The sequence below is a fragment of the Hypomesus nipponensis genome, chromosome 22, assembly GCF_054491055.1.
Source record: "Hypomesus nipponensis isolate SF chromosome 22, ASM5449105v1, whole genome shotgun sequence".
In the NCBI taxonomy this organism is placed as follows: Eukaryota; Metazoa; Chordata; class Actinopteri; order Osmeriformes; family Osmeridae; genus Hypomesus; species Hypomesus nipponensis.
Genome location: NC_140382.1, coordinates 8,934,486 through 8,961,258, shown reverse-complemented (window position 1 = coordinate 8,961,258; position 26,773 = coordinate 8,934,486). Strand labels below are relative to the sequence as shown.

Here is a 26,773-nt window from a genome sequence, read left to right as displayed (position 1 = left end):
AAGTAGTACACCCCGTTTAACAACCCTGTTTAAATATTGCAAGGTAGCACACAGATGTACACAACCAATTGTCTCTGCAGCTAGAGACCGAAAGCAAACTGTGTAAAAATATCGATTTGTAAAGTCGACTTTAAAACATGTAAGAAAGATGTTTCGAAAAGGCACTAAGGAAGTCACTTTGTTCCTATGTCACCTTTCACCACACCTCAACCAAATGTACCCCTTCTTTACTTAATCGTGTCTGTCTACCCACCCGCCTTCATCTCTCCCACTCTCCCTTCTTTCTCCGTCTGTGTCTCATCAGTCTGAAGGATGAGGAGGAGCAGATGTGTCCGATCTGTCTGCTTGACATGCTGGATGAGGAGAGTCTGACCGTGTGTGAGGAGGGCTGCCGGAACAAGTTGCACCACCACTGCATGTCTATTTGTGAGTACTGCAATAGTACACCATACTACTCGATAAAGTACTACATACAAGTGTTAGATCTGGTCCATAGCCTCGACCATCCCTGAAAGTCAGAAGGCATTGCCCCCGTTTCTGTGAGTTTGCGTGCATGTGTCAAGTTCTGGATTAGAGCGTGTGCTAAATGACTTAATGTCAAGTATGTGGGAAACATGACTGTGTCATTTACATGTGAGCGTGTATACATAAGTGTTTTACAAACTCCAACCTACAGGCTGGTGCGTGAGCGTACACACGTCTGGGCCCTGTGCCGACGATGAATCATTTAGTTCTCTCCCTTGTCCAAACCACAGGGGCAGAGGAATGCAGGCGTAACCATGAGACTCTCATCTGCCCACTCTGCAGAGCCAAGTGGAAGTCCCATGATTTCTACAGGTGATTCATTACAATGCCTCAACACAGCTTACGTGAGGGGGGAGGGAACACTGTTTTGTCTACACTAGCTATGTGTGTTATTGTTGTGGAAAAGCCTGGGGAAATGGCACAAGCTTCTCTGTTGGGTAGAGAAAAAATACCTGCCCCAGTACAGGTCCCATACACAGATGCACCAACACCACCAACAATCAGACAATACCTTATGCAATTTAGTAACTGGGGTACATTTACTTTTTGTGTAAATTAATCAGTATTCATCCAAGACCTGTGATGAGTGTAGATAACTGGAAGTGAACGACATGTTTGTTCTCTCAGAAAGTGCAGAAGGAGCTCTCTGGATTTTGTTTCAAATGCAACTTTGCTTTTCAAAGACAGCTAACTAACACAGTGTGCCACAACCAGCTCCCACCCTGTCAAACATCAGGTTTTAAGAATAGCCTAAAGCTAAGCATGGGGTGGATAGTCAAGCCAGCTTTTCAAAGATCCCATAAAGCTACAGACATACACACATGCACTGCGACCAGCAGCTAGCCACCATAAAGTGTTCAAAAATGAAGCACACACTTGTGGTTTTAGAGAGAGAATGCTGGATTTTACACACTCATTAGAGCAGATTAATCCAAATTAGAAATGAAACACAGATCTTGTTAGAAATAATTGAATAGTTAGAGAACAGACACTGAGTTTGTCAGACATCAAGGGACAAGAAATCGAAACCTCTCCACAATTTGATTGTCTTGCTTTTTGAACTTGAAGAAACACGCCACAAAAAATAATTAGTGGCTTGTGTTGCTGCCTTAGCATTGTACATCGGTGTGAATGTACCGAGGATTGTCCCTAGCTGGATCCACTCCATGCGGTGGTTAGGTAAGCTAGACAGACAGGCACCAGCCCTTGTTTTTTGTGTGCACCGAGGACTGAAATTAAAGCATCTTGCCCCCCCCCCCCCCACGTCATAAACACATTAAAACATTCAGGCATACTGTACAAACATTCCTCTAACTATAAAACATGCAATTCTGAAACTGGACCCAGTTGTTTTTCTCGTGAGAAATGGGACAATGGGATAGTGACGCGTGGTGTCACATGACCCTTGTTTTATAACTTCTATTTGATGGAAAATCAAATTCTCATGGTTATTTTTCCTTTTAATTGTACAATGCTATGTTGGTGTAGCACGTCTAGCCCAAAACTAACTTTATGGTTATCTCCACAGCCACGACCCTTCCTCCATCTCCATGGAGACGTCATCTGGGCATGTGCAGGCATCAGGGTCCACGTCATCATCAACGCCTCACAGCGAGAGCTCCAGAGCGTTGTCCCAGGAGGCTGACTTTGCGCTTCCTCAATATGGTGTCCAGCAGATCCCTCAAACCTACAAAGAGCTGGCTGAGCCCTGGATCAAGGTGTGGGTCTGTGGGGGGGAGATATCTACAATGTCCCCTTAGGTCTTAGAGATGTATGCCCTTTTCACCTTGTAAACGTTCCTATTGTGATACGACTAATTTACAAGTAGTCTTCCTGTGTGTCTCCTGTCCTGCCAAGGTGTTTGGCATTGAGCTGGTGGGCTGCCTCTTCTCCAGAAACTGGAACATCCGGGAGATGGCGCTGCGTCGGCTCTCCCACGACGTCAGCGGCGCCCTCCTCCTAGCCAATGGCGAGCGCTCCTGCCCGGGGGCGGGGTCGGGGGCGGCGATGGCCGCGTCTGGAGGCGGGGCGAGCTGCGGTGAGGTGTCGGGAGACGTGGTGGTGGAGTCGTGCTGCAGCGTGCTCTCCATGGTGTGTGCCGACCCCGTCTACAAAGTCTACGTGGCCGCACTGGTGAGAACCTTTCACTGTTGGCGCCTACTGTTATAATTAGAAGGTTGTTATTGATCGTTGTTGCCTGATAATCAGAGGGGTCAATAAGGAGCCGGTTCATACAGCAATCAGTGCATTCCCATTTCCACAACATTTACCTTTCTTTCCAAATGTCCCTTTATCTTTAACTCTATGCATGCAAGGTTGTTTCCAGGGTTTACACCCAGCAACCACAGAAAAAGACTGGTTGCCACCATTCACCAAGCTGTCCAGCGATTGATTTGTTAGCTTGGCTAGAATCTAGCTTTCACCCTTTGCCCCCCCCCCCCCCATGTTGAAGTTATCTCCAAAGCAGGCTAAGGTTCAATTTGATAAACAAGCTGGGATAGGCTTATAGTTTTAAAGTCCATTGAAGAGCAGACGGTCTGAAAAGTGGCAGGGAACAACAACAGGTCTTATTTTTATGACCTATTTATTAAGACTGAACTATGGTTCTTAGTGAGCACTTTTGAGTACATTCTTTTTAATCAAAGTTGGAAAGACACCACACCAATGACTTTGAGAAGGTGTGATACCAAAGCAATCTTTTTGTCGGTGAAGACTCACGGCTCCTGTGTTTTTGAATTCTTGCACCTCGACCATCTTGTCCCAAAGAAAGGTTTGTTTGTTCTTGTTCATGGGTTGTGTCTGCTGGGACTGTGTAAGCTATGGAGCATGCTGTTATGTGGGTGGAGTGAGACAGAAAGAAACAAAGAGAGTGGGACTTTGGGGTAACAGTGAGGCGGTAAGAGATGGAGGGATAGATAATGAGAGAGAGAAGTGGGAGGGTGCAGTCAGAGTAAAGGAATATCCCTGACTGGTTTACATGAGAGAGAGAAACGATAGGATGTTGAAAAGTTTGAGAGAGAGGGTGTGTGTGTGAGAGAAGACTCTGATCCTCAAGTCTAGCTGTCTGGGCAGTATTCCAGTGCAACACTCATGCACCACTCCCCTCTTCTCTCTCCCTCTCTTTCTTTCTCTCTCTTTCTCACCCTCTCTGTTTTCCATCTCCCTCTGTCTTTCTGTCTGTGTGTGTGTGTGTGTGTGTGTGTGTGTGTGGGAGGGGGTCAGACTGAACCAATATGCTAGCAGCACCTCCACCCTTCTCCTGGGAACAGCGCTTCCTGCTATGCCACCCCCTCCCCCTGTGTTTGTTGTCAGACTTTACTTTTCCAGTCATGTCATCGAGAGCAGTCAGGGTTTTAAACAACGTGCCAACGCAGCTTCCTTAGTTGGAACTCATATTAAACTGAAGTACAGCTTTCTTTGGGCGTGTCAAACCAGAGTTGACTTTGAAACAGTGTTGTTTCACTGTCCTCTAAACACACGGGGGATGATATCATTTTTTTTATATATATATAACTCTTTTCTAGATACTCAGTCACTTTACGGAGTCCAGCATTCATTCAGACACAGTCAAGCCGGTGGTGGTATATATCCCCCTTGTATGTTGATTGTTGGGACGACAAAAAGTGATGATCTGTCCGTTTCCCCTCGTGTTTATAGAAAACGTTGCGGGCCATGCTGGTTTACACGCCTTGCCACTCTGTGTCGGAGCGCTCGCGTCTGCAGCAGTTGCTTCGACCTGTAGTGGAGACCATCCTGGTCAAGTGTGCCGATGCCAACAGGTAAGACACTTCTCAGACAAGATTCAGCTTGTTAGCTGCTGCCCTCTTGTGGGGAGAACTAGAGAACCAAAAAACTGCATACGGCAGTCGAGTATGTCAGTTCAAGGATAGCTGTCACAAATTCTAGTGTGGCACCTTCAAATATACACAAACCATGTTGTCTAATGCTGTGCAACCTACAATAAAGCACTTGTATATGGAGGATGATGTGTGTGTCTGTGTCCTTAGTCGTACCAGCCAGCTGTCTGTGTCCACCCTGCTGGAGCTGTGTAAGGGCCAGGTGGGAGAGCTGGCTGTAGGAAGAGAGATCCTCAAAGCGGGTAAGAAAATGACCATAAAAGGTCACCACCACAACAGCAGGTGCAGCATGCTATGCACCAACATCTCAACAAGATGGCACTCCACCCGCTATTTACAAATCAATCCCTTATGGGGGAAAAAAAAAACATTTGTTGCATTGGTATATTTATTTATGGGTCACAGACATTCATCCATGAAAAGATTTTGGGCGCTTAACGATTAACGATCGCTTCAAGTCATGTCGCCTTTTGTTCTCCCCTTCTGCCCGCTTCCGCTGCTCCAGGGTCTATTGGCATTGAAGGTGTGGACTACGTCCTCAACTGCATCCTGGGGCCCCAGACCGAAGCCAACAACTGGCAGGCCTTGCTGGGCCGCCTGTGCCTGATCGACCGGCTCCTGCTAGAGTTCCCTGGAGACTTCTACCCTCACATCGTCTCTTCTGGAGGAGGAGGTGACTACCACCAGTCCCAGACCCTGGTGGAGAGGTATGCTACAGGGGAAGGGAGGGTTTCGGGGGGAGATTTTATATTGGTGGATATTTGGGAGGTGGCGGGTATCTTTTGGAAAGGAATGTTCTAAAGATATACTTGTCATTTATACCAAGGACAGTGTTTGGTTTTATCTGTGCCATTGCAGTTGGAAGTAGACTGTCTTAAGGTCATAGGGATAGATAGTGCATTTGGTACCTTTGACCCGATACATTGACCTTGAGCTACAAGCCCATAGGCACAGTCCGTGAGTGTGTTCATACAGTTACTTTGAGCTAAAAGCCATGTCCCGACCACTGGTGTTAAAGATAAGCATGTTACTAGATCAGAGTGTCCTGTACCTTTTTGTATAAGCACAACATAGACATGTATTGATATGGTTTCCCTCTAACATACTAGTTACTAGTTACAACAGAAGGCACCGTTTTCAGTGTAAGGAAAACATCAACTGAGTAAAACATGAAGATATTTTTTTTTTAGTTGTTTAGAAATTCACAAAGTTTGGGCAGGCATCTTATCCATCTTCTCCTAACTCTCTCTCTTTCTCTCTCTCTCTGTCTCTTTCTGTCTCTCCACCCTCTCTCTCTCTCCACCCTCTCTCTCCCTCCAGGTACCAGAAGCTACTGCCTCTGCTCAGCTTTGCCCTCCAGTCCATAGACAACTCCCACTCCATGGTGGGCAAGCTGTCCCGCCGAGTCTTCCTCAGCGCTGCTCGCATGGTGGCCCGCGTGCCGCACATCTTCGTCAAGCTCCTGGACATGCTCAGCGTCACCAGCTCCACCCACTATGCCCGCATGCGCCGCCGCCTCCTGGCCATTGCTGAGGAAATGGACATCCTGGACGCCATTAACCTGGGCCTGGAGAGCAGCATGGCTAATGGGGCCGAGGCGCAGGAACGGCCTTCCGCTACCTTTTTGGAACCTACAGTGCCACAGAACTCGCCCAGCGCCACCGAGAGCAACACGCCCACTCACACGGTCCAGCTAACGGCTGTCAAGGCCCACGGTGGGAGGGCAGGAGCGAGCCCGGAGGATATAACCGAGCGGCTGGCAGCAATATCCGTGACGGGGCATCCAAATATGGGTGCAGTCCCAGCCGAGCACCCAAAGCCCCCTGTTCAGGCCCGCAACAGGCCTCTCAGCCAGTGCCTGCACTCCCCTTCATCTTCCTCTCCGCCCTGCAATCAGACACCCACCCTCCCTTCGCCTTCAGCCTCCCATCCTCCCACCTGCTTCCCTGGCCCAGACTCCAGCCCCAAGGCCCGGCCTCAGAGCTTCATCCCTAGCAAGCTAGCTTCCCCCTCTAGCACCTCTTGCTCCTCTTCCCCAGGCGCCCAGCGCCGGTTTCCCCCACAGAAGAGCTTAGTCAAGGACCCAGATAAGCAGCTTCCCTCCCCTGTCTTCACCCAGGCACGGCCTCTCCCCTCCAGCCAGATCCATAGACCAAAGCCCTCCCGACCCACCCCCAACCCTGCTGCTTGCACCTCCTCTGTGTGTGCTACGGGAATCTGTGCCCCTCCCACCCCCACTGCCTCCAAGCAAAGCTTAAAGCTGGACCTCCATGGGGGGGCAGAGACCATGGGGGTTGCCACCACCCTCATCCCCAGCGAGGACACCTGCTTCACCCCCGTAGAGGAGAAGTTCCGCTTCCTGGATGCCTCAGCTGAGCTCAACTCCTCCATGGAGGACCTCCTGGAAGCTTCCATGCCCACCACTGGCGACGCTACAGTTACCTTCCAGTCGGAGGTTGCTGTCTTGTCACCGGAGCGGGTCGGCAGGCCAGGTGAGGGCACGTACAGCGAGGACGTGACGCAGCACCAGAAGTGCAAGGAGAAGATGGAGGCAGAAGAGGAGGAGGCGCTGGCGGTGGTAATGGCCATGTCAGAGTCGCAGGACGCGCTGCCCGTCGTCCCCCAGCTTCAGGTGGATAAAAATGAAGACGTCATCATCATCCAGGTGGATGTGAGTAAACGCACAACTGCAGGTCTATTTTCCAGTGTGAAACTGGGATCACCGACTATTGTTTGTAAACGTAAATCAATATAGCTTGATATCCGAGAGTGACCATAGAACCAATAAAATCCCCAAACGTCAACACATTTAAATCAAATCTGTTGAAATGGACACAATTGCTGTTACTGATTTGATGTATTTTTTGGCCCCAAGACCCCAGAGACCCTTCCTGGCCACACCAAAGCAAAGCAGCCATACAGGGAGGGGGCAGAGTGGCTAAAGGGTCAGCAGATCGGCCTTGGGGCCTTCTCCTCTTGCTACCAGGCTCAGGACGTGGGCACCGGCACCCTGATGGCGGTCAAACAGGTGAGGGGAACATGGACTACCCCTCAGGAGTCCTAGAAGTAGCGTACGGTTCTGCACTTCTGATTGAAAATGGCCTACTGTACAATAGATGAAAGATCCCCCCCCCCCCCTGTCCCCATCTGCAGTCATGTTACACCATGTCTGACTGTAACCTCCTCTGCAGTCTTGTTGCACCATGTCTGACTGTAACCTGTCAGACTGTAACTTGTCTGACTGTAACATGTCTGACTGTAACCTCCTCTGCAGTCTTGTTGCACCATGTCTGACTGTAACATGTCTGACTGTAACCTCCTCCTCCTGAAGGTGACGTATGTGCGCAACACCTCCTCAGAGCAGGAGGAGGTGGTAGAGGCCCTGAGAGAGGAGATCCGGATGATGGCCCACCTTAACCACCCCAACATCATTCGCATGCTAGGGGCCACCTGCGAGAAGAACAATTACAACCTTTTTGTGGAGTGGATGGCAGGTAAGACTTTGGGCCCACTCCACCCCCCTCAGTATTGCATCAGATAAAAAATTTCTTGTATTCAAACCCTGATTACACATGCACTGTCTTGAAGGAGTTTAAAGATTCCCTTTGATGTCAACACACAAGGGCAACCATTGAACTTTTTGACACTTCAGTTGCCACGCTCTCACTCTCTGCTGGAAGGTTTTGAGCAGCAATTGTCATATCAAGTTGTCTTTGTTTCCTTCTCCCTGTCAGGTGGAAGTGTGTCTCACCTGCTGAACAAGTATGGAGCCTTCAAGGAGGCTGTGATCATCAACTACACAGAGCAGCTGCTGCGTGGCCTGGCCTACCTCCACGAGAACCAGATCATTCACAGAGACATTAAAGGTGAGCCCTCAGAGGCCCACGCTCAACTTGTGCATGCACACCACATAAAAGCACAAACCCTGCCCCCAGGGGGACAATGGTGCTGCACTTCATGGTGGGTTCTGGGTGTAAGGGGGAGGGGCTGATTAGATAACACGGTACACAGACACATATACATACCTCTTCTATTGCCCCTTGCTGTGTGACACTATAACAAACACCCCCCCCCCCCTCTCTCATTCTTTCCACACCCACCTAGGTGCCAACCTGCTCATTGACAGCACAGGGCACAGGCTGCGCATTGCTGACTTCGGGGCAGCTGCTAGGCTGGCATTCAAGGGCACGGGTGCAGGCGAGTTCCAGGGCCAGCTCTTGGGAACCATTGCCTTCATGGCCCCTGAGGTAGGCATAAGACAGGGGAGATTACCTCCACTACTTGTGTACCATTCACTCCCTTGGTGGACGTAAGATCAAGAGGGTGGCGGGGGACTTATGTACGATGAGATTGAACATAGAAAGGTGAGCCAAAGGTACACTCTTCATCGTTTCCTTTATGGCTTAGTGTGCATTTGTATTTGAGCTACTCATCACAGAACGGCAGTCCAGAATTCACTTACCCAGGCCAAAATCTTGCTCTTCCTTCTTTGCTCTGGGGGTGTCAATTTAAATGTCAATGGCTTCAGACAAAGCTTTTTTTGTAGTGACATCCAGTCGCCATTATGCGATGCCATTCAGTCACGTGTGCCGCTTTGGTAACTGGCTAAAGTGGATTTGGATTTCTTAGTAACTCAGAATGAAAGAAAATTGTAATCCCTTTTGAGAGGCACCACAATAGCTGCTGCCCCTTAATGCCTTGTTATCATTGTGGTGCCCAACCTTGTTTAATTGGGAGGGAGTTCAGCTGGCCAGGGGCCTCAGGCACCAGTGGACCAGTTCATTATCAGGGCTCACTCCCTGGCTGTGTCTTTCTCTCTCCCTAAGCAGTCAGAGATGTTAGTTGTTGTGCAACTACAGTACTTTTTTGTTTGTTTGTGAAAACAATTACATTACAATAGAAAACGTTTTAAGAACTAGGCGAGGCCTACTTGATCGTATTTATATTCAAACACATCTCCAACACCCCCCCCCCCCCTCTCTCTCTCTCTCGTTCAGCTTTATTCTCAACTTTATTGATGATAAAAGACGATGGATGAAATGAATGAACATGATTATAAATAATGTATGAGTCTATAGCTGATGGGTAGCAAACACTGGATGCATTGCTTCTGAGATGTCACACTCACATGCCATTTTCAGATCGAAACCCCGCTTTTTGTTTTTTCATCATTTGTCGTACTGCTGAAATGGATGAATCAGCATAGCACAGTCTGGTTCTCTAACTTCAATGTAAGGATTGTGGAGGGTTGGGGTTAACTACTCTGCGCTATTATTGAGACTACTACAATATGAGCTGATAGTTATGTGTTGTGGGCAACAAGGCAAACTATAAAATGAATTATATTGGTATCTTTCAACTCTTTCACTCACCGCCTATGTCTGTCTATTTCAGTATTTGTCTTCTTTTTAAGTATATGAAGTGTTGGAATTGTATTGTTTTTGTCATTACTTTTTATGTTTACTGTAGTTGAGGCACACAAATGAAACCATTGTGGTTGATGTCAGGGGACTGTAATGATGTTAACTGCATCACGTTTATTGCGTAGGTGTTGAGGGGCCAGCAGTATGGGCGTAGCTGTGACGTGTGGAGCGTGGGATGTGCCATCATCGAAATGTCCTGCGCAAAGCCCCCCTGGAATGCTGAGAAACACTCAAACCACCTGGCACTGATCTTCAAGGTATGTCGCTGTTAGATACATTAAGTATGCATCTTCCAAATTCATACACTATATAAATAGCTTTAGCTTTTACTGTAGTATCGCTGTTTTAACATGACCACACTTCTCCGTCCTCCAGATTGCAAGTGCCACAACAGCTCCCTCCATCCCCCCTCAGCTGACCCCGGGCCTGAGGGATGTCACCCTGCGCTGCTTGGAGCTGCAGCCCACAGACAGGCCGCCCTCCAGGGAACTTCTCAAACACCCTGTGTTTCGCCTCAACTGGTAGCCCCCTCCCCACAACGTCCGCACGGAAATACTACTGAAGACCCTGCCAGCCTGCCCGCCTTACTGCTACCGACCAGTCACCCTCACTGACCAGCCCTCCCCCCATGGTGTCAAACTGCTGTACCTTAGCACAAAATGCAAAAAAAATCAAGTTGCAAAAGTTCTACTACAAAAACGGTGCCTTCTTTGGAGTGCCATGTTGGGATACTGTTATTTGGTTAATGCTTTTTTTTATTGAAGCCCTGTTTCAATTAGAAAATGGTTCCTGTTGCACTTAGGCAGCCATTTTTTCACTGACATAAAGATTTGGAGAAGTTCTGTTAATTTTAAGTTAAACATATAGAAGTCCTTAAAACAGGAGAAACTTTGTTTTTAGTCCTTGTTATGTTTTAAAGTCTTGCCCTAAATTTCAGATTTTTGTCTTTGAACCTATGTTTGTGTAAAAGTAAAGTGGAATCAAATGTGCTTGTAATTGTAACTTTTAAATTTTTGGGGGGTGCATTCTGCGTTTCTACACAGATGCCTTTTGAATATGTGCATTTTACTGTTGGGCCATAAAGCTTATTTGAATAATCATTAAGATGTTGTCATTAAGTGTATCAGGGAACGATGATATATCTAATTGAAACTTTGCTAGTTTGGCTAGCATAATGCTGAATGTGAATGCTCATGATGGCGGTATTTGTCTCTCAATAGTTTTGTTTTTCCTTTTTTATCTAAAAAAATCCCACTTTATGAAGTTCTGATTATATAAAGTTTGTTTCTCATCTTATTGGGTGTAATTGTGTTTCAAAGCTATCCCCAGTTTAAGATGTTTGCTGAGTATGAGCGTTTCCTAACTTTGTTAATGTCACGCCCTGCCGTTATCCTGGCCTCTTAACCCTCACTGTTACGTTGAGCCACGTCACCAATGAGCCCTCAAAATTAAGCTATGTCCTTTCATTCAAAAAGTTCATTACTGATCTACCATTGTTTTGGTGCTGTTCCTTATAGAATGTTATGCTCCAATTTAACTTGTGATCTGATCATAATTTTTTTCATATACAGTATGTTATAATAATGTGTGTTCATCTGAGGTTTTCTAAAACTCTTTTCTATTATGGATTTTCCAACATGGATTTTCTATATGATACTGATAACTACTGTACAGCGTTTCAGGTGGAGGGATGATTCTGAAATCATAGCTTTCTGCTTGTAAATTTTTAAACATCTTTTTTTTTTCTTTTTTTTTTTGAATTATACAAGCATGTTCCGAAATCGTTTTGCTTGTCTAAACTGTAACTCTTCAAGTGTTGCCATTTTGATTGTAATCAGTTAAGAAAGTTAAAGGATGATAATCATGATTCAAATCCAAATTTAACCTTATAAAATGGGAAACATGCATTTATGCTACTTATTTGGAATTTCTTGAGAAAATAATCATGCAATGGTTTTGGCCATTTTTAAATACTTACTTAGAAAATTTCTTTATTTAATTAAAATCCTATTTCTTTATGTGGAGTACAAGCTGGTTGAGCTTGAAGAGTTAAATGTAAATAAATGTGAAGTTTGGTAGCTAAATTTATTGTACTTGACTGTCTTTTTATACTACAATATTTTCCATAAAATACATTTTGTTTTGTTCCTGCTTCGGGTTATTTTTCTTATCTTACTTCTAAATGTATTTTTAAAAGCTTTAAGATTATGCACTCTTGTCTTTTTATATACTGGAAGATAAATCAGATTCTGTTATTCATAAATGCAAATCAGTATTACTTCAATTTGTCATGTTGAAAATTCTTACCAATCTCAATACCTTCTGAATCATACAGTTGTCCACCTGTGTCTCATCCAGCTTGCTGGTTTTCATGTATTTTATTTTCATATTTTATGCTGATGTGATCTTATGTCCTTTTTGGATCTGAGCTGGACTGAATTGTTGTATGAAATTGTATGCAGTTTCATGTGTCACTTGGTGGTACTTTTTTTGTAAAACACATCTATTGCTGTTTTATTCCAGTCTCTACTACCTCAGGTGTCCTATAGTCTCTTTTACCAAAGTTCACTTTCTCAATATATATAAATATATATTCTTTTTTGACTATTTGTTTATGATCTCTCTTTTTCAAAGATTTCCAGGGCTTAAGGGCAAACATTAGCACCTTTATCGTGCAAATAAACTCATAAAATCTCTGGGTTAAGACCATTGAAATTGGCTTAAGATATATTCTGTAAATTAAAATATATCAAGATATTTTAATTATGATTTTTTTTTACCCCCTTTGAAGCATTTTATAGCATAAACTTGACTTATTTTGGTGTTTGTCTTTATAGTAAATAAACTGAAAATTGGGAAACAATTTCTCCTGTCATTTTATTACACTGAAAATTAAAACAATTAATACTCTTCTACAAATGAGCTTTTCTAACTGTCAGAAGAACATTTTGGTCATTGCTATATGACCTTGTTTGGTTTTAACGTGGAAGGGGTCCACAAAAAGGTGTAGGCCTATACAATATGTGCTGCATGTGTTTAAAATGGTACTAATGCTGATTGCATGCTGAAGGTTCTCTTTTCAGCATGTCTGATATCTAACAGATATGCAGTGTGTAAGTGCTCTAAAGCTTTCAACTTTCCGGGGCATGATCTTCGACACATCTTGGAACATGGAAGGTTGTTAGGACAGTATGTTTTTCGAGTTTAGTTAAAAGCAAACAACTGCTTAGAAAGGTTTTAATCATACAAGTTATATTCAAAAGTGCGTTACACCCTCAAACATGCACAAGTTTAGTTCTTTCGAATGTTAATGTCATGTACCCTTGACAAAGTACACCCGGCTGCTCGTTGTCAAGGCTACACCATTCAACTTCCTCGCAGACAGGAGCGCGAATAAGTCACCATCCGAGAGCCTTCCTACCTCGCCAGGAATCAGAAGTCCTTCCTGATTGGTCTCTTCTCTCTCGCCACATACCGTCGCTCTCACGCCATTGAACGGCTCAGATTCCTGGAACGCATGGTCTCTCTTTAATGATCACTGATTGGTTTGAAACTTAAAGGGCTGGGCAACGCTGAAACTTCAGAAATGTTGATATCCGTTGTGATTGGACATGAAGCCGTCACTTGTAAAACGGGGTGTAGTCGACAGGTACAGTCCTCCTATCATCATTATATAAATGTGCAGTTGGAAGGCTCAAGCTATCGTTTAGTGTGCTGAGGTTTGTGTGAGTGTCAACTTCTTATTTTGAATGTGAGTACAGCCTTCTTTATTAAAATATAATTGTTTTTCTAAATGCTTCATGTGAATGAAATGATAGGCTATTTTGGAAGTTTGGGAGGTATCTTATTAGACTATATCAATGCGAGTATTCATTTGAAACAATTGACAAAACATTTTCTTGCTATAACATCGTGTATTTTGTTCTAATTATAAATGAATACATTTTTAGTTGCATGTTGCTTTAAAATATATAATTTGAATTTAAGTGCCTCATTCATAATAGTTATCGAGAAAATAAATATCAACATCAGTCCTGACCTGTTAGCGTTACATCTCTGCAGTTTACCATTTGGCGTGTCACAGATAATTTTAGTAAACTTTTTTGTTATCATGTGTGTGCCACAACAACAATCGATGTAATTTTGCGCAGGTAACTTGAGCATATGAATTTGAGCGCATCATTCTAACAAGACTAGTAACTGGTTAATAAGTTTAGGCGGAAGCTGGTCCGTCTCTTTTTTCGTCCGACTGCGGGTGGTCGCAATTCTGACCTTACGATCTATCTAGTCACGGTTAGGCAGTAATTCTGCCGTTCACACTGTAAATAATTCAGGTGAGATGAGACCTATTATTGATGTGTACTTTTTCTAATGTTTATTGGCGTTACTTCTAATGCAATTAGAAGCTAGCTACGAACGGGCAGCTACAATTTAAAAAGCCTGCTACTAGTTCAGGACAGTAGCAGTACACAAGCTAGTCTAGCTAGCTGCTAGCTAGCTATCTCCACAGTATGTGATAGACAAGTACTGTTATGTACATTTAATTTGTGACAATCTCAGGTCATCCGATAAGCCTTTCGTTTTCGGTCATCCTACTCCTGTCTTTTAGCCAAATTAGCAAGCGCAACATTAGTGACTGATATATTTGAGTTTGGTCGATCGTCTGTTTTGCAATGAGCTTTGACAGACGGCGAACCCATGCTTGGTATTCTACAGGCTGTAGTTCCCGTTACATTTCCGAATCCTTTGATGTACAGCATGCTGATTTACGCAGTGCTAACTGTAATACATTTTTATTTGACGATATTGCATTATCTTCACACTTTTTGACCAGATTACAAAAGGGGACTCTGATCTGATCGTTTTGTAACTGGGTTAAAGGTCATCAGTTAATAACCTTAATGCCCTTTACCCTACTTTAACATAATTAGATTAAAGACGATCGGTCCGTGTGAGTTTGTTTGCTTGAGCAAGTGGGATCATTTGAGGAGGCTGAATGTGCTTGCAAACTGACCTAACAGCTCCAGTTCGGGTGTCGTCTTTTAGCTGTAGTAAGGAGAATTAACTCACGACAGTATGAAACCATTTTAAGTACTCATTCAATACAGTAATGCTATACTTTCGCACAATTCTTCCAGCCCTTACAAAATGCCTGGATCAGTCCCAGCCAGCGGTGAGGCCACATGGCCCAAAGATGTGGGCATCATTGCAATGGAGATCTACTTCCCCTCCCAGTACGTGGATCAAGCAGAGCTGGAACAGTTTGATGGTGTGTCAGCGGGAAAGTACACGGTGGGGCTGGGCCAGGCACGTATGGGTTTCTGCTCAGACCGCGAGGACATCAACTCCCTGTGCCTGACTGTGGTCCAGAGGCTGATGGAGAGAAACTGCCTGTCTTACGACAGTGTTGGGCGCCTGGAGGTTGGTACTGAAACCATCATTGACAAGTCCAAGTCTGTCAAGACGGTCATCATGCAGCTGTTTGAGGAGTCGGGCAACACAGACGTAGAGGGAATTGATACGACCAACGCCTGCTATGGTGGCACCGCCGCCCTCTTCAATGCTGTCAACTGGGTGGAGTCCAGTTCCTGGGACGGTAAAAGACGTTGTGCTTGACAATGTTCTGATGTAAATTAAGTGAACTTTCTTAATGGCTTTTTATTGTTTCAGCCTCAGGTTTTACACTTATGTAATGCTCTGTATCTATACCGAATATTCAGTCTTCTGTTTATTTGTGTTCACACCCAATTCTCTGTCACCCAGGTCGGTATGCAGTGGTGGTGGCAGGAGATATTGCTGTTTATGCTACTGGAGGTGCCAGGCCAACGGGTGGTGCTGGTGCAGTCGCCATGTTGGTTGGACCCAATGCTCCATTGGTTTTTGACAGAGGTAAATCAATCCAACACTTAGATTAGAAATGCCAACACTGATTTCTAAGGACTGTGACATGAACCTTTACAAATGAGATGCCTCATTTGTTGTTTTTAGATTGGGTCAATGTCAGCTCAGTAGAACATGACTTATTGTACTTTGACTGGTAAAATTGTAAACAAGGTGCTGTGTGTCAATGAACCTTGGCCTACTTTCCATGATGTAGCCAACAAGTTTCTCTTTTTCTCTGTGTTTGTGGGTTAGATGCTAATTGTGCGTGTTTGACCTCATAGGTCTTCGGGGAACACACATGCAGCACGCTTATGACTTTTACAAGCCAGATATGGTGTCAGAGTACCCTGTTGTGGATGGCAAGTTGTCTATCGAGTGCTACCTGAGTGCGTTGGACCGCTGTTACTCTGTGTACCGCAACAAGATCCATGCACAGTGGCAAAGGGGTAAGGAATGGTTTCAAAGTATTGATGTGGGATTTGGTTTATTTTTGTGCTCAGTGTTGACAGAAACTAATGTTCAGTGCCTTCCTATATCTTGGAGTCTCTCTCTCACACACACATCCCTTAGGGATAATGCTTAAGTCGTTAAGTGGGCTTACAATGTACCCTGGGAAACTATAGGCATGTTTTAAGAAGTTTATATGAGTTCATGACATTGGCCTCACCACACGTGCAGCATTGCAGAAAATTGGTTTTGTGAGATTGGCTTGTGGTCAACTCTGGGTTCACTGCAAGTGTATTCACATGTACTCATAATGAACAAAATATAATATAATAATCCCACCGTTTGTTCACAGAGGGTGTGGAGAAGCGTTTTAGCCTAGAAGACTTTGGCTATATGGTCTTTCACTCTCCTTACTGCAAGCTGGTGCAGAAGTCACTGGCCCGTCTCATGCTCAACGACTTCCTGAGTCACCCCAACCCTAACACCGAGACTGGACCATTCAGCGGTCTGGAAGCCTTCAGGTTAGAATAACACATTGTGTTTTATGGAATTTTGCAGATTGTATTTGTTGGTGTAAATGACCTCAGAGCCCACACTTGCATCGTCATGGTAATAAAAAGAATGTGCTGGTGTAAGATGCCATTGGTCTAACCTAAAACAATAATCTGCATCTGTACTTGGGTACAAAGCTTAACATTGCGTAATTTACGGTACAGCTGTTAAAGTGTTCTTGTCCTATATCTTTTTTTAATGTCTATAATTCTTTTTTTTTTATTGTGCATAATTGATCATAAACTATAAATACAAACCAATTGTTTCCAAAACTTTTGCTTTGCAAACAAACCTAGATGCTCTAAATACACATTGCAGTATGGACATACATTTGGTAAACACCTTCACCAATCAATTTAAATACAGTTCTAATTTAAAGAAAATAATTGACAAAACAGATTCTTAGAATATTTTTTTGTAGTTGTCCCTCGGTCTGTGAGAGTGAACTTGTGGTCTCTGTCATACAGTATGCTCCACAGACCCACCCGCCCCATCCATATGTGTAGTGTGGCCATGTGTTCCTTAGCAGGCTGATCATCAGTGCCCCTCCCCCTTTTGTTGACAGTCTCAGCTAGGCACTGTTACACTGTTTACAACTTTTATGACAGTGCCTCAGACATTGAGCATCTACTTAGGTTAGGTATAATACTTTTAAGCTGTGTAGCTAGCGATTATCTTACGATGTAGCTATATTGCCTGTCCTCATTACTTTATGCCTATTTTTCTATTTTAAATACATATTTAAAGAACATAATTTTCATACATAGTTTCATACTTAGTTGACGTAAGAATGAAATCCGACCCATAGGGAGATAAAGCCAGAAGAAACCTACTTTGACCGTGATGTGGAGAAGGCCTTCATGAAAGCCAGCACGCAGCTGTTTGAGGAAAAGACCAAGGCCTCCCTCCTGGTCTCCAACCAGAATGGCAACATGTACACGCCCTCAGTGTACGGCTGCCTGGCATCAGTCCTCGCACAGTAAGTTAGCCTTTCAATCATCAGGACTGGATTACTTACATTTTCCTGTGACACGTTTAATCAAAGGTAATGGTAGTGCTAGTGCTATGTTGTAGTTCTAGTAATTTATTGAAACTGGTATTTCAATTAAAATACATACCCATACAACTATCACTATACTATGTGTGACCATGTTTGTCCCTCTGCAGATATACATCTGAACAGCTGGCGGGTCAGAGAATTGGACTGTTCTCCTACGGCTCAGGCTTTGCCGCCACACTCTACTCCCTCAGAGTTTCACAGGACTCAAATCCAGGTCTGCTTGTTCACAATTGGATTGATCCCTTTGCTTCCTGCTGTCCCGTCCAATAAGAAGTGTCCTTCATGCTCCTGTATTTTGTCAGGAAACGCTGCCAACATAGTTTCCCCTACGATATCCCACTCAAACAATATCCCACTCACATGATATCCCACTCACACGATATCCCACTCACACGATATCCCACTCAAACGATATCCCACTCAAACGATATCCCACTCACACGATATCCCACTCACACAATATCCCACTCACACGACATCCCACTCACACGACATCCCACTCACACGACATCCCACTCACACGACATCCCACTCACACGATATCCCACTCACACGATATCCCACTCACACGACATCCCACTCACACGACATCCCACTCACACGACATCCCATTCACACGACATCCCATTCACACGACATCCCACTCAAACGACATCCCACTTAAACGACATCCCACTTAAACGATATCCCACTCAAACGATATCCCACTCACACGATATCCCACTCACACGATGCAAGATTTAGTTCAACTCAGCAGTTGGGCAGACACCATCATTGAGTCTTCTTACTTAATGTGTTCTGACTTGTCTTGAATGCTCCTGTCCCTTTAATTGGTTTTTCCCAGGTTCTGTATTGGACAAGCTGTTGTCCAGTCTGTGTGACCTGAAGGCCAGACTTGACTCCAGGAGAAAAGTGTCTCCTGCTGTGTTTGCTGAGAACATGAAGCTGAGGGAGGAGACTCACCACCTAGGTAGGCTTTACACTTTACTCTCTCTCTCTCTCACTCACTCACTCACTCACTCACTCACTCTCACTCTCAACTCTTTTCAAAGGAATTAGACCACAATTGAGTCTAATCTAGTCTAACGTAACTCCACATTATATGAAACACTCAAACTTACAATGTTCTTATTTGGCCACAATAAAGTATTTCTCTTTCCTTCTTCCTGGTCAATTGCAGCAAACTACGTTCCTCAGGGCTCCGTTGATGAGCTGTTCCCAGGGACATGGTACCTGAGCCGGGTGGACGAGAAGCACCGCAGGGAGTATGCCAGACGCTCCCTCAACGACGACCTACCCCTGGAGGCTGGCCGGGTGAACTCCACCACAACCACAGAGGTAATGGTGGCCATTTTTCCGTTTTATTTCACACTGCAGAACATCATAGTGATATACCATTCATCTGTCTTAACATTATAAATCATATGGATTACACAACCAAGGGTAAATACAAATTTTGTTCATGAAATGTTTGGCAGGAGTTACAAGTCTATTTGATCCAACATTCTAGATGTGTAACTGAGGGATGCATTGACCTAGAGTTCTTCTCTTTTCCTCCCTTAGCAGCACATCCCCAGCCCTGCAAAGAAGATGCCCCGAATCCCTGGCACAACAGGTGGGCCAGAGGCGGTGGCCATCAGCAACGGGGACCACTAAGCTCCTATCCTCTGTGAGGTATATTTTTAGGCTGACTGACACGTGGAGATGGATCAACTAGAACAAACAAACAAACAAACTGAAAGAATGGTAAATGAAGAGCTATGTCCATTCACCTCTTCAGTGATACATCACTGACGGTGGTGTGAATCACCACATCATCTATCCCTCTCTGAACTTGGTTTATTTAAAAGAACATTAATTGTGGGATTGTACACATTTAAGTAGGTTATAATATTTTTTTCATGGGAGGCCCAGGAAAAAGACATTGGCTTTGTCAAGGTTGCAGACACTCCTCAATTTTTATTCCACAACTTTCTGTTCAGCTATATATATATATATATATATATATATACCCTAATATATAATAAAATGGTAGTGTTGCACTACTACTACTACTACTGTGGAACCGGTAGTTAATGAATTTGACCTAATTACACAATGATAAGAGGAAACTTAAAGGGGTGAACATCTTCCTTGACCCATGCTTCTGTTGTATTTAACTATTTAGCTTATCTTCCCTCTCTGCCAAGAAAGATCATAAACAGGAATGTAGCCCTAGTGGGCATATAGGGAAGTTAGCCTTATCTGTGTGTTGATTTATCAAATGCTGCTACTAATGCAACCTGCTACAATGTGTCTGACTTGTTAATGTGTAACTGTCCACAGAAGAATACCTCAGTTTACTGTGTAAGTAAATGTAAAACATAATGGCCTGATGTCTTCCTCTTGTGACACAGAAACAACAAGGGCAGAGTGACAGGGAGGTCAGAGGTCTTTGGGTTTTTTTTCTGCCACAGCTTCAGTCATGCAATCAATGTCTATTTTGACAGTGGATGCTGCAGCATTACAAGGAGAAATGCAATCACCTGACTTGATAGGGAAATTGATTTAAACTCATGTAATTGATTAAATTCAATTATTTAATAACTAATCTGGGCCAAGCTCTTAACAACTATACAGATGGCATAGACAATTTTTGTATTTATTTTTACAGAGTTTAGAGACATTGTAATTAAATTACCTGTTTCTAATTCCATTTCCAATGTGTATTGGGGAATAATTACTTAGGAAAAGCTTTGATGGTAGAAAAAAAGGAAACGTCAATAGGCACAAACCCATATGCAATCTTGTTAACTTGTTCATGCATTACATTCAGTTCTTTGCTCTGCCAGACTGGCTTTAGAACTTTCCACGCCTGTCTGTTTTGTGTTAGGGATTCCTTTGTTATTAGTTGTGCCAAATCGCTATGGTAAGAGAGAAGCAGTGCTAGGGTTGGTCTCACCTGCAGGTGTATTTTGGGCAGGATGACACCGATGCCCATTGTGCCTCTGTGAGCTGCAGTAATCCAAATACACATTGGGGAGTTGCCTTTCTATAGAAGTCTGAAAGGATGGACGAGGAGGGGACAGGGCAAGCATCACACTTTAGCCATCATTTTCAGGGCCTTAATTCAAGGGCTTATGGTGAATTCTGGTTTATCTAAAGGGGGATGCTTTTTTAATGTTAGTTCCATGTTGTGCGATATACAGAAAAAAGTAATGTTCAGTGTCCTTCCAACATGTCTTTTCTGAAAGACTTGAGTGACCAGATGCAGTCCTGAAAGGGTTGGGTTCCCAGAAAGGTCTCAAAACATAGTTTTTTATTGTAACATTGACAGGGATAAGGAATAGACTGTACTAGCTACCAACTCTTGACACAGGCAGAAAGTGCTCAGCCAGAAAAATCTGCAAACATCAGCCTTAAGGCTCTAGAGTGGGGCATATGTTATTCTTTATTGACTGTTGTGGATTACCTCAGTGACTTTAGCTGTTGAGCTACTGGCATTGAACAAAAGGTTCTGAGGAAAAAATAACTTGTTGTTAGATGACACATTGCTCAAGTTTTCAGAAGCCTTACAGTAAGCATGTACTGAATGACAAAGCTATACTCAATACTGTATAGATATTACTCTTTTTGATTAATACAGCCAAGATAAGTTGCATCTGAGGTTATATCTGTATATGGCTGATGTTTACATAATGTTTCTCTGAGATCTGATAATTTTACCAATTTTTGGTGAGTAATGTACAGTAATAACTAAGGTTTATATTTATAGATATAAATAAATTGGTGTCTGATCAAGTGTCTTTTTTATAGAAACTATCTGTATAGACAACATGTTATAACCATCTAGAGATTGACTGATAAATAAATATCTCTTTATTCAATGTGCTTTCAATTCCTCTGTTGTATTACTTTTCCAAACAAAAACAAAAGTAGGCCCAACATCTCAACAGCTGTGTTAAGACGGTAATTTATATAGTCTCCAAAACACGCTAAATTAGGCTACATGGGTGAGTTAAGTGAAGCCAATTCACATCGGCTGGGCTACACTTGACAGGGGTTTTCCAGAAAGCAGGTTATCCAACATAAATGGGTAAATTAACCCACCAGCTGTTTCACAATGGTGCAGCAACCTATTGGCAATGTTGCTACAACGCTGGGTGTCCACTGGGGAGTTAATTTACCCGGGTATGTCGGATAACCTGCTTTCTGGAATACTCCCGACGTCATGTTCCATTGCCAATTTGTCATACGCTTTTACTGAATCAACGCCCCTGCTTCGTGGAGGCTTACAGCCCCCCGGAGGATGTGGTATATTTGGGATTGAGGAGAAACAGCAGAGATCAGTTTGTTTAGCCTATTAAAATGCGGTGTTTTTATTTTTTTATTAAATAAGAATTGAACAAATAATTGTTTCAAATTGTGATGCGTGAAGATCGCGCTCTGCATTTGCAGTACCCATACCTTAATCTTACTTTACCTGTAGGCTATCTGGTCAAAACTGACAATTGTTGACATCGGCTGTCAGCTGCTCCTGCTACAGCTGCTCCCCCCCCCCCCCCCCTCCCCACCACCAACCCCCGGTTGTTGACACTTGGATTTGTAGTAACACCAGCAAGACACATGATGTCAGTGGTTCTGCATTTAAGAAGTGACATTAACTTGCCATTCAAATGGTAGGCTATGAAGATCAAACACATATTTCGGGGCACACAACATTGTTACGAATTAAAGGACAAGCGTGGTTCTTGTCTTATCAAGCATGTTCATTTTAGGTTTCTAATCCACCTTTATCCAATCCCCCTTTTCCGAGTCTATGTCAAAGGCCGTTAGTCTTCTTATACTATAAGACTAACTAATAGCTTAGGTTAGTTACAATAGCCTAATTAGATGCTATGGCGCGCCGGGATTGTGCATTTAGCCCGTAGGTATTTATGTAATCGTCTATTGTGATGTGTCAGAACATCTCACGTTGAATTAGACTATTACAAGAAATTGGCATTGACCAAAACTAAATTGTTGTGAATACCCCTATACACCGCCCCTGCCAGCAGCATGATTGTCTGTGCTCTGACTGAGTCGCTGAAGGGTGGAGTTTGATCGCCGACTCTAAAAGAAGTAGGGAGTAGTGAGGGAGCTGAAAAAAATCACTATCTGACATTTACCAGCGTTTTAGAACACCATTTCTGCTGGGGAAAGGGATTTAATATCGACATTTCACATTTAAAAGCGCAGAAATTGTCGTGGAAATAGCAAATAAAGGTAAGAACAGAAACAATGTGTTTTATTTGTTTAGAACTTTTGCCAAGCTCCTACGTGTGAAGTGTTCTATGTAAAACTTTAAACCAGTTACAGTCTAGTTTCAGGGCCAAACTCGAACGGCTCTTTTGACAGCTGTTTGCGTGAATGAGTTAAAAGATAAAGCCTAGTTAAGAAAACGTTTACCATGTACTAAACGTTTTGGTCAACTCATTCACTTTCCCGGGGGTTTAAGAATAGCTATCCGGTTCATGAATGTAGATGTGAAACGTAGCTTCAAGGCATGCCATTAGCCTGTATCAAGATATAGTTAGCTTTCCATGGAAGATGAAGAAATGTTTTTCAGTTGTGGCCATGTTCCACGTTTGGTAACAAAACAAAACAACAATAAAACTAAGGCTTAATGTAGGCTACTCAACAGTTACGTTAACATGTCGGCTGTAGTCCTAGGCTATATTCGCCAATGCCGTTGATTGGTCTTATTGCCATTAGCACTACACATAGGCCTAGTTTTTTACAGGCCACTTTTGTGACAAGAAGCATAAATTATATCCAGTCAGCTCTATTAGTCTTTGTATGCTGGGTCACTTTTTGCGCAAAACTACTGCGCTCAACTATTCTTTTTAAATTAATTGGACCCTAAGAGGCTATTTCTTTGACCAAGTATCCCAGTTCAAGCTTGGGTGTTTAGCTAGTTCTTATCTAAACGGCTTCCTCGAATCAATTGTATCCACGTTTTTTATGTACGTGTTCTACAGTTGTCAAACAAGTTAGAGAAATATGCAGCCCCTGGGTGTGAATTCCAACACCAAAAGAGGTGTGGTGTCACCATTTCTGTAACTTAGAACAGAGTTGAAGCTTATATATTGGGGACCCAACGTTATCATATAGTAAATGAAGCCAATTAATTGCAATGATATATAGGTAAGCACTAGTGGACATTTGTAAATTTGGCACAGATGCAAAAAAACGTTCTATTCTGAAGTCTTGGCCGACTCAGCAATTTGTAGCGTTGCTTCAGGGGATGGTTCCTACATGTTCCTGCATGAACATGTGTGAAAGCATACCATGGAGCATTATAAAGCACTATTGTCTTGGGACTGTTACACATTGCTATGTCTCAGTTTTTCATCGATGGACCACTGAACATATAGGCCTATGTTTTGGTGACATTTTATAATGTACAGCCATTTAGACATCAGTCCAATGCTCACCGTGTTAATTGATAAGGACATTTATATGTTACAGCTTTTGGTTCAAAGACAAAATAGTTAATGGACTCACAGCCAGACATTATTTTTAATAGCAAACATGCAAACTGTCCTTGAGTGTCCCAGTCACTCATCACAACAGTGTGACAGTTGGTGTGGATAGAGGGGGAGGGGATGTAGGTGAAAATTGCACTTCACACTGTGATTACTGTCATTTATTCTAAGCAAAAGAGAACAAGGAACTTCCCCATGCTAGTAGCCAGTCCCTAGCAGTCTTAAAGTGTAAGAGGATGGCTTTTGCCTGTTCACTATTTTACTGTCTGTAAAGCTTTTTCAAGGTCAACATATTATTATGTTCAGTCATGCCTTCATGCCTGCAAATAAAAGCTGATTTTCTTTAACTTCAACAATTAGTTAGAGCACAATCATTCCTTGTGGAGCAACAATGTTTGTGTGTTTATAATAGTTTACATCTTATGCTTGTGTTCATTGTATCCAATTTGCACAAATTAGTTGAGATGTTCTATATAGGTAATAAGTTGTTATGGTTACAGACAACTACAGAAAATAGACTACCATGTCAAATAATATAACAACCCACACTCCTATGTTGAACATTTTTAGAAGCTCAATGTCCATGCAAGGTGTGTTTTTCTATTTGATTGCTATGTGAGTGCTTAGTTCCTGAGAAGAGTGATTCAGCTCAATAGTATGCCAGCAGTCTTTGAATGCCTGCAATGTTCCAGTCTAACCAGCAATGAAGATGGTAGCCTGACTCTGCTCCCCTCCAAGAACAATCAAGGCCAGATACTCACTGCACTTTACTTACTATAGTCATGAATTATGTAGCATGTATGCTTCTGCTCTGAGTATGATTTTACAGATGGAGCATCTCCAATCTACCTTTGTAACCTGACTACCCTGTTCTGCTTGGAAAGCAATGCCGTATATGCAATTGTCTTGCAGTAATTGCATTTTATCAACATAAAGAACAGTTAGTATAAAAAGTAAAGGAAATGTGTATTGTTGGTTTGTTTTAAACAAAGTTTTTAAAAACATTGCCAACCAGGCTTAAAGAGCTTGCACAACTAACATATTTAGCAACAATGCTCCACTATGTCAAACCTTCCAAGGCTTTGATGTTGAACACCACTCTGTAGTTCAACGTGGAGAAGTGTTAATAGAGACTTGTAATGTTGCTGCATCTGCAAATGAAGAGCATAGCCAGCCAGGCTCCAGACAGACAAAGGCTTGCTGGTAGAAGCATGTGCTACAGACTCTCCTGGGTAACAAGGTTGTCATTGTGGACCCACTGTGTGTAATTGTGTCAAAGAGGCTGGTGGGGGTAAAGGACTTCTTTGTTGTCGGGAAGCATGGGTGTTGGAGGAAAATTCCGCTGCAGTGTGCACAGATGTGCACAGTGAGATGCAACTCCTCTGCCTCTGGTGCCCAAAGGTGCTCTTACACCGCTTGACTCTTACCACTCCCTTTTCATTAAACCTGCACCCTGACCCTCATAATGGCCAATTGGTGCAGGAACTACCAAGCGCTTCCAAATCATTTTTTACAATGTTTTTATGTGCAATGCGAGAAGCATTTGGGTTTTTATTGTCTCACTACCTTATTAAAACAGGAAGCATAACTTTATACCCATGGGAAATACATTGCTGATGGCAATGTCAAGCAATGCTTTTGGATTTTGTTATCATGGACGGTTAAGTATGGGATTGAAGCAAAGCAATAACTGTCATTTTGTCAAACATTATATTTGTGTTGTGTTGAAGACAGTAATTTTGGGTCCTTGATGCATAAAAAGTGTCCAAGCCCGTTTTAGTGTGTGTCAAAGCACCCATTAGACTTGGTTGCATGTGGCCTAGTGCGTTTGTTGACAGTCATTTGTGCAGGTAAGTAATCTTAATGACCTTGACAATTCAATAGTGCAAAAATGCAAAGAAAATATTTGTCATGGCCTGTTTTACAAACAAGCAATGCATTTAGAATTGATGGTAGGTCTGGCAGTGTGGCTACAGTGAAGCTTGCATTGTGGAAACTGGTTGCAAAGTGTTGCAACCACTAAAAAATACTTTTTTTATTTTGATAGTAGAAAATACTTCCAGTAGTGTTGGGTAGGCTGTCCACTGATTTGTATTTGCATAATACGGATAGTTTAACTGAAGCCACAAAATGATTTTATCTAGGCAAAGCAGCTCAATACAAACCTCAATAATTTCCTAAAGCAGCATCTGACATTGTGCAGCTAAACTAAGAAATAGGGAAGTGTTTTGCCATCTAAATAAGATCTCATGACTCGGAATTCCAAAGCTGAAACAAAGAAAAACTATAAAGTTGAGTGATAGACATTATAGTACCTCAATCTAGTTAAAAATACAGATGGGAGGAGATGACAAGATGAGGTCAGGTCTAATGTTGACCCCTAGCCTGCACTGCACCAGGATGTTTCCCCTGGACACCAAAACACACATTCCCTGGAGGAAGCCCAAAGGGCGGGAGATTGGCAGCGTCAACAGGAAAAACATGGATAACTGCTAAAAGACCAGAGAAAAGAGAGGTTTA

At 43.1% G+C, this 26,773-nt stretch overlaps 3 protein-coding genes across 8 annotated transcripts in view; all 3 read left to right on the top strand.

Annotated features, from left to right (window-relative positions):
* map3k1 (mitogen-activated protein kinase kinase kinase 1, E3 ubiquitin protein ligase) overlaps positions 1-12,410 on the top strand; it is a 29,696-nt gene extending 17,286 nt beyond the window's left edge. The window contains exons 7-20 of the mRNA XM_084687458.1: positions 305-426; positions 756-837; positions 2,054-2,243; positions 2,383-2,658; positions 4,183-4,304; positions 4,533-4,624; positions 4,888-5,089; positions 5,703-7,053; positions 7,258-7,410; positions 7,714-7,876; positions 8,117-8,248; positions 8,487-8,629; positions 9,931-10,062; positions 10,181-12,410. Coding sequence (XP_084543584.1) covers positions 305-426; positions 756-837; positions 2,054-2,243; positions 2,383-2,658; positions 4,183-4,304; positions 4,533-4,624; positions 4,888-5,089; positions 5,703-7,053; positions 7,258-7,410; positions 7,714-7,876; positions 8,117-8,248; positions 8,487-8,629; positions 9,931-10,062; positions 10,181-10,330 — 3,310 coding nt within the window. The 3' untranslated portion in view covers positions 10,331-12,410. The remainder of the gene's footprint in view (positions 1-304; positions 427-755; positions 838-2,053; positions 2,244-2,382; positions 2,659-4,182; positions 4,305-4,532; positions 4,625-4,887; positions 5,090-5,702; positions 7,054-7,257; positions 7,411-7,713; positions 7,877-8,116; positions 8,249-8,486; positions 8,630-9,930; positions 10,063-10,180) is intronic.
* Positions 12,411-13,320: 910 nt separating this feature from the next.
* Positions 13,321-21,617, top strand: hmgcs1 (3-hydroxy-3-methylglutaryl-CoA synthase 1 (soluble)). 4 transcript variants are annotated; one of them, XM_084687911.1, is made up of 10 exons: positions 13,321-13,454; positions 14,944-15,401; positions 15,569-15,694; positions 15,970-16,134; positions 16,488-16,656; positions 17,496-17,666; positions 17,855-17,961; positions 18,592-18,717; positions 18,928-19,085; positions 19,314-21,617. In XM_084687911.1, the coding sequence occupies exons 1-10, from the start codon at positions 13,417-13,419 to the stop codon at positions 19,401-19,403; spliced, it is 1,608 nt and encodes a 535-aa protein (XP_084544037.1). In that variant the 5' UTR covers positions 13,321-13,416; the 3' UTR covers positions 19,404-21,617. The 4 variants fall into 4 exon arrangements, with proteins under 4 accessions (XP_084544037.1, XP_084544036.1, XP_084544039.1 ...); XM_084687910.1 differs by having other exon boundaries at positions 13,323-13,454; positions 19,311-21,617; XM_084687913.1 differs by lacking the exon at positions 13,321-13,454 and adding an exon at positions 13,487-13,556 and having other exon boundaries at positions 19,311-21,617.
* Positions 21,618-22,815: 1,198 nt separating this feature from the next.
* Positions 22,816-26,773, top strand: part of tln1 (talin 1) — a 54,425-nt gene continuing 50,467 nt past the window's right edge. For all 3 annotated transcript variants that reach the window (XM_084686397.1, XM_084686396.1, XM_084686395.1), the window contains exon 1: positions 22,816-22,991. The gene's annotated coding sequence lies outside the window, so the exon portion shown is untranslated. The remainder of the gene's footprint in view (positions 22,992-26,773) is intronic.